At 49.6% G+C, this 11,631-nt stretch overlaps 1 protein-coding gene across 2 annotated transcripts in view; it reads right to left on the reverse strand.

The window, feature by feature from the left end:
• The window catches only part of LOC106810947 (multiple PDZ domain protein-like), a 99,943-nt gene that overhangs the window by 58,640 nt on the left and 29,672 nt on the right, over positions 1-11,631 (reverse strand). Inside the window, exon 1 of one of the 2 annotated variants that reach the window (XM_014814433.1) lies at positions 2,350-2,697. The exons of the other annotated variant lie outside the window; for it this stretch is intronic. Within the exon in view, the coding sequence (XP_014669919.1) occupies positions 2,350-2,409 (60 nt within the window). The 5' untranslated portion in view covers positions 2,410-2,697. Of the gene's footprint in view, positions 1-2,349; positions 2,698-11,631 lie in introns of those variants that run through there. 2 annotated transcript variants of the gene reach the window in all.

Here is an 11,631-nt window from a genome sequence, read left to right on the forward strand (position 1 = left end):
TCTCTCCGTACCTCTCTCCGTACCTCTCTCTCTCTCTCTTTCTCTCTCTCTCTTTCTCTCTATCTCTCTTTCTCTATCTCTCTTTCTCTCTCTCTCTCTCTCTCTCTCTCTCTCTTTCTGTACCTCTTTCTCTCGCGCGCACTCTCTCTCTCTCTTTGCATGTGTGTGTATCGACCCCTCATTACGATGTCTAAAAGCCGTTTGTGCTCGGTCTACGCATGCGCAAGGTAAACCATCTCTCTCTGTCTTTCGCCTTTCTCTCTTTCGCTCCCCCTTCTCCGTGAGCTGTCTAAATGGCGGACTACCACTACAACATACGGGGCGTATATATGATGTATAGCGTGTATATACGCTACATCATATAGTTGAAGGCGGGCAACCAGAAAACTAATGATTGCCTCAAGATACGTACCTGACCGTTTTTTCCCAGTTTTTTACAAGTTGCTAAATGCTTCTTCTCCGTCGCCTGTAATTTTGTTTCCTTAGAATCACAACGCAGTAATTGTTTAAAACACAAGGCAGCATTTGCACAGTCAGTAACGAGTATAACGTCCATCCACCTCGTATCGTTTTGTTTTTGTTCGGCGAAAGTTTCAGTCATCAGATTGTCCATAGGAACAGGTTTTTGGGTGAATTTTTTTCAGAGACAGGTTGCTGACCTTAGGCGGCTTCCATCAATGTAATTAGGACTCCATGTAATTAAGATTAACGCTTCATGACAGCAACGCGTTAACAATGATTATGATAAGTTCAGCTGTCGCTGGCGTTTTCTTGTAATTAATCCCCCAGGTGTTGAACAAGTAAATACCTTCAGCTTTTCTAAGAGCATGCGAAAAGTCTTATTTCTTGCTTCCGGGTACAAGAGAATGCCTTCGTGCGAGAACAAACTAAGAGCCCCAAATTAGCTTCTCTGCTAGATATAGAATGGATATTAGAATAAATTAGAACTTTCAACTCTTGCCTTGTAAAGGAATGTCTCTCAGAGTTACTGCTTTCGTGATAGGTGAGGTATATTTGGACATCGCTATAAACATTAGACCATCCTCAGCACCCCCTCTAGGCAACACTCTCTTCCCCGAGGACAGTATATCATCTTCGATTTTTTCTTCCTGCGAACAGTCGACTGTTCCCTAGTTGGAATAATTAGACCATCCCCGAGGACTTTTTCAGTCAACTGTCGGCCAGCCTCACCCTCTGCCCCCACATGTGAAGTACAGCACACCAGCCTCCTCTCCCAGTGATTAGTTGATTCTCCCCCAAACTGTCCTTTCTGTAAACAGTATATCATCCACCCATAACCTCTCTCTCGCGTGAATAGTAAACCACACAAAACCTCTCCTTGCCTAAAGTAGCAAACTGCTATATATCAGATGTTGCTATATATGGCATGTCAAACCTTTTACGTTCGCGGCAAGCGATTGCATACTGATCGAAATAAAGCATTCCAGATATTTCGGCCCGTACATATCCGTAGTGCATATGAATAGTATTACTAGTGGTCGTAGTAGCTATCGCGGCTCTTACGTGCTTTCGGATGCAAATTCAAACTCGAGTCGTGGCGCCGGTAAAAATGGACGAAGATCAATACTAATATTAGGGTTGCGTTTTTCAAATGCATAATCAATATATAATGCCTGTTTACCCTATATGATAAACGTGCGCGCACACACGCACACACAATCATACACACAAACACCAACCACCACACACACACACACACCACAGCACACACACACACACCAGCACACACACACTTATACCTACGCACATAACACACATCGCGCGCGCGCCACGCACGCACACACGCACAGAGACACTCGCAGGCGCGCGCACGCACGCACGCACGCAGCACGCACGCACGCACGCCGCACGACCACACACATCACACACACACAAACCACACGCCACACAACATTCTTACTATTTATATATATTATATATTACATATACACCACACAACACACACACACACATCACCGCAACACACACAGCACACCACACACACACACACTACACACACACACCACCCCCACACCACACACACACACACATACAACACACACACCCACCATACTACATACATATCATCCATACATCATACATACATACTACATACATACATATCATACCATTACATATACATACATACATACACGGAGAAGCGCAAGTACACGTACACGCGGACAAAACGCACGATGTACACGCAACTACATTCATTGTCGTGAATAGTTTTTCATGAGCATGAGGCAATACGTCGCCCGGAGGGACGACGACGTGCGTTCGCAATCGAATCACGTGATCCCTATACGCCGAATGAGATAGATGAGACATGATTTTTTCAAGCCTTACCTTTTCGTACTGCGACGCGGATCGCCACGAGGCTTTTCGCTGCGTCCTCATCCTCGTCATGCACAACTGCCGCGTCTCCGCTGCTGCCGCCGCTGCTACCCTCGCTGCTGCTACTGCTGTTTTTTGTTTTCGCGGACGGATGCTGCGGCTGTTTCAGACGCTACGGCTGCGGCTGCTGCTGCGACACGTGTATGCGATACGAGACGCGCTGCAGCTTCAACAGATTTCCCATCGGACGATGTTTTCTTAACTTTAATCAGTCGACACCGAGCGGTGCTGCGCGACAATTACAGATGCGATGCGGGTGACAGACTATACGCCACAGGTCGTACGGCTGTCATCCGCTGCGCTTGCCCACTGCATGCGCACTACTTCGAGGATTTTCACTCCTGCCTCGGGGCCACACTAACGCAACGACGCGTCGATGGCTGGCACCGCTAAAGGAGCGGGTCACGTTACGTCGGCCTCCTACTAAAAAGCGCAGCATCCCGCCAAGCGCAGCTCTTCTGGCTTCCTCCTCATCCCGCAGGCATCCGACGATGACGACGATTATTTCCGGATTGCGCGCGTTTTGCCGAAATGCCGTCGGCTGTTGACGACGAGAATTCTGTCGAAACCCTTCCGCGTCGTCGGCGTGCCAACGTCGGAATTGAATCCCGCCCCGCGCAGCAAAGGGCGGACAAGCAGCGGCAAGCAGCAGCAGCACGGCGCGCGCAGCGGCAGCGCAGCGGCTCGGCCAGCAAGCAAGCGCAGCAGCGATCAGCAGGCAACGCAGCAATCAGACGGCAGCAACAGCGACGGCAGCAGCAACGGCCGGGCAGCAGCGGCAGGCAGCGGAGCAACGCGACAGCGCGGGCGCAGCAGCGGGCAGAGCGGCAGCCGCAGCAGCTGGCAGCCAGCTAGCAGCGGACAGGCCCAGCAGCGGCAACGCAGCAGCAGGCAGCCGCCAGCAGACGGCAGCAGCCAGCAGCGGCGCAGCAGCGCAGCGGCACCAGACAGTGGCCAGCCACGGCAGCACAGCACCAGCAGCGGTTAGCAGCAGCAGCGGCAGCGCGCGTAAGCAACAGAGCAAGCTGCCAGCAGCAGCCAGCGACAGCAGCAGGCCAGCAGCCAGCGGCGCAGGCAGCAGCAAGCCCATAGGCAACATCGCAGCGGCAGCCAGCGCAGCAGCGTATGCAGCAGTCAGAGCGGCAGGCAGGCACGCAGGCAGACAGCAGCAGCGCGTCCGGCGGCAGGCAGGTGCAGCTTCGGCAGGCAGGCAGGCAGGCAGCGCAGCACGCCAGCAGCAGCAGCACACGGGCAGCAGCCGCACCGCCAGCAGTAAGCAGCAGCGGGGCAGGAGCTGGCAGCGCAGCAGGCAGCCGCGGCGCGGCAGCAGTAGCGCACCGGCAGCAGCAGGCAGCTGCAGCAGCAGCGCAGCGCAGCAGCCAGCGCACCACCGCACCAAGCAGCGGCGGGCAGCGTTGGCTGGGCGACAGAGCAGCGCAGTGCAGCAGCAGCCAGCAGCAGCGGCGCAGCAGCAGCAGCGGCAGACGGCCGCGGCGGCGGTCTGGAGCTAAAAGAAACGAGCGCCTCGGTCCTAAACCGTAGATTAGCGATGGCGTCGTTCGTCAACTGGATCCCACGCAGCGACGTCGTTTCGTATCGTAATTCTGGCGACTGGCAAGGAGGCGGGCCTCTTTGATGCGATACGCAGTCTTCTCTCTCTCTCTCTCTCTCTCTCTCTCTCTCTCTCTCTCTCTTCTATTTCTTTCTCTCTCTCTATTTCTTTCTACCTCTTTTTTTCTTTCCCTCTCTCTCTCTCTCTCTCTCTTTGTCTGTCTCTTTCGCTCTCTCTCCCTCTCGCTATCCCTCTCTCTTTCTCTCTTTCTCTCTGTCTCTTTGTCTCTCGCCTCCCTCTCTCTTTCTCTCTCTCTCTTCTCTCGCGCTCTCTCTCTCTTTCTCTCTCGCCGCTCTCTTTTCTCTCCTTCTCTTCTCTCTCTCTCTCTCTCTCTCCTTCGCTCGCGCTCTCTCTCTCTTTCTTCTCTCTCTCTCTTCTCTCTCTCTCTCTCTCTCTCTCTGCTCTCTCTCTCTCTCTCCGCTCTCTCTATTGCACCAGGCTGCCTGCGTACGTCGAGTGATCTTTTTCTTACGTCGGAAAGGAACAAGAATAACTTCATTAGCCGCGATGAACGTTTGGTACGTTGATCTTTTGGGTCTGACTTGTCTGTAAGATGGTTATCGCAGTTGCATGGAAGCATGGAAATGTGGTCGCTTGTTTCGACGTTACGTTTTACGACGTACGCTTAGATTTGTATAATTTTTAGTAAATTTAGTTTTTGTATTTAGCTTACTTATTGCGTCCCGGGTCCTGTCCGTGAACGTTGATCGAGCAGCTCTGATCGGAGCAGTTCAATGACCGGGCACACTAGAATAGCGCTGATACGCATGCGAAAAACCACCCATAGCATGGCATTTCTGCTATAGGGATTCGTTTAGTACCTTGCGTGCCGAGGCGATTAGAGGAGGCTTGAGAATGCGTTAGAACGATGGCATACGCACTTTCTAATAATGTTATTTTTATTTCTTGCCGCAAGTAACGCTGCCTAAGTGCTTTTTCTGGAACCCCACCGCCGCCTTTTCACTATCCTCAACCGCATTACATTGTATGCGCCACGCGCTGCTGCGGGAGTTTTATCGCGGCTTTCCTCGGCGCGTTTAACGATTGGACACAAACTACGACACTTTATAAACCAGCCTAGGTTATTACTAACTACTTACGGCGCGACGAGTATTCTCTTGACACGGCGGCACGCATTTCGTCTTTTGTCCGCCTTCTTTATAGCCGGGGACTCTACGCTTCGCTTGCGTGATAGATGGTATCACGCTGCTGCGGGACGTTGCTGCCGCATAAGCGAGACTAGGTTTGGTGATTATCCACCTTGGTATACGGAATGGTGTTGTAAGCGTGACTGCATGCGCGAGTAATGCCCCTTCAGTTTCAATTTAATGCTCGTTACGACGCTTAGGATTGCCGTACGAAGCACCACGCTCTTCAGCCGATTATCTATCGATGCGGAGCATTCATCGGAACAACTTATCCATTCAAGTTCGATGACTTCTCCTGGTTATGTCGCCATATCACGCGCTATTGGCGCCGGTCAGCACTGGCATTTCGCGCCGTGCTAAGTCATTTAAAAATAAATTTATCAGTAATTTAACTACATATACAGGGTAAACACCTACAACGCGCCTCGATCCGCCTATATAGTATGCTCAAATCGTATATCGAACTCAACATCCTGAGACCGATATTCTTCTATCTAGTGTGATGCGTCTGTCGCGTAACGAAATTTGAATCAATTTAAACTAGAAACGTTTCTTGCTAATTCTTTTGTATATATGTGTCTATTCGCTATAATTCTGCCCGATTTCTATTCCGTATATATTGTTACTGGGTAGGTTCTAGTTACATTTCTGTGAGCCTATTATGATGAGCAATGCGATTCATACTTCATCTTTTATTATTAACCTACCATAATTTTTGGTATATTTTATTACATTATTAATGTTTATATATACTATATATCTTTTGTTGCGTGTGGGCGGTGGTTGCGTTGCGTGCGTGCGTTGGCGTGCGTTGAGCGTGTGTGTATGCTGTGTGTATGTGTGTGTATTGTGTGTGGGGGGGAGGTCACTGATTGTTATCGCCTATGTTAGCGATGATTGCGGCGGTAGGCGTGTCTTTCACGCATAGCCTAGCATAGAAATGAGGCGATTTGCCAGAGTTGTAAGACAGAGCACCGCTCGCTTAGCTTGCTGCTTAATAATGCGCCCCTGCGGCCAGCTGATACGCTGCATTAGCGCACTATAACTCTATCAGATCGGCGCAGGAGTAATGATGTGTACGCAACAGCACATCGAAGCCCGCGGTCGATGCGAGAGGAGGCAGGAGATGCGCGGCCAAAGAGACAGGGTCAAAGCGGTCTGCGTCACGCATCAGAGCCAATCGCAGCGGATGATCATTTCTTGCTGCCCGCGCGGGCATTAGATATAGTGTCACTACTGCGTTTGCTGCGATATTACACCGCTCTCGCAGCCCGCGTGCATCTACCCTACCTACATAGCATACATACATAAGCATTACATACATACATACTACATACATTACAATACTAATACATAATATACATCATCATCATACATACATACTATTCATACATACATACATTACCATCATCCATACAATTACATACATTACGATAATACATACATAAATACATACATCATATCACACACCACACACCACGTACACACACACACACACACCACAAACACACACACACGGCCACATACACACACACACACCGCGGGCCGCGCGGCACACACACACACCACACACACACACACACACACACCACACATCACAACACACAACACACACCGACACATACACGCACACACACACCCACACACATCACTCACAACCACACGCCTAGCGCGCGCGCGACACACACACACACACACACACACACACACACACGTGTGTGTGTGTGTTTGTGGGCGCGTATATATATATAGTGTATATTTATGAATTTCTATGTCGCAGAGTAACAACGCATGCATATGCCGTATACATAATATATAACATGTACGCTACTCTCACAAACATGACGATCCGAGTATAAACGTACGTAGAGCACATAAACACCCACCTGCGCACAGCTGGTCGTCTGCAAAGATTATACTTATGGGGGAGGGCGTTCTCCTGCACGAGGGGTCATATCGCGAGAAAGGCCGTCGCAAAGCCTTTTACGCCGCCTACTTTACGGCTTATGAAGCGTCGTCGTTAGCAGCCGAAATAGGTCCGACGAGCACCAGGACATCTTCACCGTATGGCTTCCTTACAAATCCGTATCGAACACAAACTCGCATGCTAGCGACAAAACGCACACGTGCGATATCTCAGCGGTGTTGTGACGAACTGTGACTAGTACTTTAGAGTGTAGATTACAACGTTGAGCCGTTCCTTTATGTCATTATCGTGGAGTTACGGTAATACTCTCAAAGAAGAAATCCCAATGGTGACCTATGTTGTATTTCCATGGCACCATTGCGTAATTAATAATGGAGGAGATCCTCATTAATTATCGCCCCAGTTTGCTTATTACGTCGATAAAATATTCATAACGTTACTTTAATATCTCCTAGCTCTTTCTTACTATGTGCGTTAGCTGCCACCCGTTAGTGTAGACATTAGCTTACGCGTGGTGTTGTGCTCTGATTCTACTTAATTATACTAAAAGTCAGGGACTAGAACAACTTAGACTATAAGTCAGCTTAGACTGTAAGTCAGGGTGAGTGTGTTTTGTGATGCGGAGTCGCTGTCATTTCATTTCAACCCTTCATTTCAGGTATATCATGTATTCGAAAAACAAGACAAGCCTGTGATGTTCATGGATGTATTAGTTTAGCAAAGAAACTCACACGCGTTTATTCAACATGCACTTAATGTAATGAATCCCAATTGGTTATCGAAAACCAAGTGACGGCATGGAGACAATATGGCTGGCGTACCATGTACGTCTTTTGGTCAGCGTGATCATCACGAAACCGTTGGATTTGTGTTGCAAGATGAGTATTTACGAGATTAATAAGTCTTTTAAATTATTTAATTTAATTTTATCATATCTATGAGCATTACGAAATTTTATTTGGACGTGGACGCGGTGTAGCACTCGTGTCGATCGCTGCGCGTTTCAGAATGGCTTGTCGTGACCACTATATGCCGGTGTCAGTCCTACATCAGTCTGCTACATAAATTCCGCCGTGTGCCAGAATTCCGACAGCACACGATACCGCGGCTGCTGCACAGCTCACGCCGAATATAGTAACTAACATGAACAAGAGTGCGTTTGTCGGTTTCGACATGACCACTTACAGGACCGACCGCACTCCTTCACGGTTGCACGCTGCGGTGAACAGAAAAAAAAGCTGAGCGTTTCACATTCGTTTCATCCGATGACAGTGAAACTATCTTGCGTCGAGTCGCTTACTGCATGTGTAATTCCTCAAGCGATGTAATACTCGCCCCCGATAACCGATATCAACAATTCTCGACGAAGTCTGCAAACTCGCCGCTTCCGCGAGGCGGTGACGCTGCGCATGCGCATAAAATATTACTCCACCTCGTTCCGATCGATGCAAAGACCTTGCAGATTTTTCACACCTTATAGATGTGGCGCTGTCGTCGATCGCGGACCATTATTTGAAATTGCGTTAGTTGGACGCGAATATTACGCACTCGCCCGTCTACGGCAGGCGTTCTCGCAGACGTATTATATATATGGAGAAATGACGTGATTTGATTTTTTTCCCCGCCATCCAGTCTCATGAATGTTGCACGCGGAAACGAGAGAGAGACTTGCGTGTGTTGTGTGCATGTCTACGCACCCGTGAGCAGCTCGTTGTTGCGGCAGTAGCACGGACGATCCAATTTCGTCAGGTGAAGCTAGATAAGATTCCGCTCTCCTGGAATCTGCCGTCTGCCACATTTTCATCAATACGAAAACGAGATAAAGAAAGGGTCGCGATCGGCTGGTCGTGGGCGATGGCACGTGAAATGATCTTGCAACTCTAGCTATACGGGCTAGGCGTGAGTGCGAATCTTGAGTATGTACACCTTCTTTCGCACACAAACCTTTATCTAAATACGTGCGGAGTTTTCGCGACTACTAAAATACAATATACAATACAATATATAAGATATATAATACAAAAGAATACAAATATAATACAATATAAAATACAATATACAAATAAAATTCCTTCTCGAAGACAGGAAACTTGGCATGAGATTTCTCTATATAATTCTTCCATTTCTATAAAATTTCGACTGCCTTAATCATACTCAATTGATGTTCGGTCATTGCTGCACTTGGTCACGATTACTAACGCTTACGAAGATGACTTGGGCACGCTAGCTGGTATTGTATGCAACAAGCGGTGGTAACGGGACGTGACGCAATAAGCACGTCACACCTAGAGCATCTACATGTATAGGAGGGTTGACGAACGCGCAAACGACAATAGACGGGCGCGTCCTCCCGCATCCGCCTTGTGCTAGGGATAGGTCGCACCTGCGAACGGGCATCGCTTGCTTCCCAGCAAGCGTCTGGTTTTAGACAGACGAGTTTCTAGAGCCGGTTTTGAGCCCATATATATAAGCAGCATTTTGACAAGCAGAAAATACACAAGATATAAGATTTAGAGAGACTATGTAGTCAGTCAGAGAGCCTAGGCATGGTTGCCTATAGGCTGTATTATATATATATATATTTGTATGTGTAGTTAATAATAAAAGTCTATGTGAAACTACTAATCCGTGACTACGTCTACGTCTACGTCTACTGCATGTGGTTATCTCTGCTCTCTACGCTGCTGCTGTTAAACCTCTCTCTACTGGTTATCTACGGGACAACGCTGTTACTCTACGCTGTCGACGCGTCCATCCTACACGGAGATCTACAACCTTTCGCAGTACAACACTGGCAAGGTTTACACGATGATAAGACGAATATCGCCCAACAATAGTAGACAGCCCTCACATGATCGCGTGTGCTAGCAAAGAAAACTAGTCGACAAACGGAAAAGTCATCAATAGTATTTTCCTTCCGTTACGCTTTCCCATTACGGAGGAGAAAATATTCTTGTAACGCAAGATGAATACTCGAACTCGATTGCATTTTGCACTTTACACACACGCAATCGGACACGACTAATCAAGGGAGCAATTAGGGAAACATTACCTGTTCAGAACGCATCACGCAACCAATTGATGCAACCGCGATAGTAAGCAGTCAGCTAATTGAACCTTCAAAGCAACGTATAGCGTACGAACGCACTGTAACAACCGAGTAAACCCTTCTACTGCCCCGACTGTATGTACTTAATATAGTGGATGATAAGAAAGATAATGAAAACACTAAACTCCGGTGAAAGGGCTACTAGAGAAGTTCGAGAAGTGGTTCGTTTGTCGATGAATGTTTTCTTGTAATGGCGAATTCGTGTGGTCGAAAAATCGGTGTCTTGATTGTGTCTTGACACAAAATCTTCGTGTCAGTAACGATTCGCCGAACAGAAATTGCTTTGCACCATCCATCTTGATGACAGCCTCTCGCTCGATGAGGATGTTATGTTTCCGAACATCGAACAACACGCGATCACTCAGCAGCAGCGACAGCGACAGCAGCGGGCAGCAGCAGCGGCAGCAGCGGCAGCAGCAGCAGCGGCAGCAGCAGCAGCGGCAGCAGCAGCAGCGGCAGGCAGCAGCGGCACGCAGCAGCAGGCAGCAGCAACGGCAGCAGCAGCAGCGGCAGCAGCAGCAGCAGCGGCAGACAGTGGCAGCACCGGCAGCAACAGCAGCAGCGGTAGCAGCAGCAGCGGCAGCAGCAGCGATAAGCAACAGCAGCAGCTGCAGCAGCAGCAGCGACAGCAGCAGGCAGCAGCAACGGCGGGCAGCAGCAGCCATAGGCAACAGCAGCAGCGGCAGCAGCAGCAGCGGATGCAGCAGCAGAAGCGGCAGGCAGGCACGCAGGCAGACAGCAGCAGCAGCGGCGGCGGCAGGCAGTAGCAGCAGCGGCAGGCAGGCAGGCAGGCAGCAGCAGCAGGCAGCAGCAGCAGCAGCAAGCAGCAGCCGCACCGGCAGCAGCAGCAGCAGCGGAGGCAGGAGCTGCAGCGGCAGCAGCAGCAGCAGCGGCGGGCAGCAGTAGCAGCACCGGCAGCAGCAGCAGCTGCAGCAGCAGCAGCAGCAGCAGCAGCAGCAGCACCACCGCCACCAGCAGCGGCGGGCAGCGGCAGACAGGCAGCAGCAGCAGTAGCAGCAGCAGCAGCAGCAGCGGCAGGCAGCAGCAGCGGCAGACGGCAGCGGCGGCGGCGGAGAAGAAGAAACGAGCGCCTCGGGTCCGTAAACCGTAGATTAGCCGATGCGCGTCGTCGTCAACTGCATCCCACGCAGCCGACGTCGTTTCGTATCGCTAATTTCGCGAACGGCAACGAGGGGGCTCTTTGATGCGATACGCAGTCTTTCTCTCTCGTTCGCGCTCTCTCTCTCTCTCTCTCTCTCTCTCTCTCTCTCTCTCGTTTGCTGAAGACCCAGTTAGCATCCCTTGTTTTCTCGGAACGACAGCTGGCTTGTTTTTGTGCTATGTTGGTATGTGGTAATGTATGTATGTATGTTATGTATGTATGGTATGTATGTATGTATGTATGTTATGTAATGTATGTATGTATGTAATGTATGGT

This window comes from Priapulus caudatus, unplaced genomic scaffold, assembly GCF_000485595.1.
Source record: "Priapulus caudatus unplaced genomic scaffold, Priapulus_caudatus-5.0.1 Scaffold17, whole genome shotgun sequence".
Taxonomy (NCBI): domain Eukaryota; kingdom Metazoa; phylum Priapulida; class Priapulimorpha; order Priapulimorphida; family Priapulidae; genus Priapulus; species Priapulus caudatus.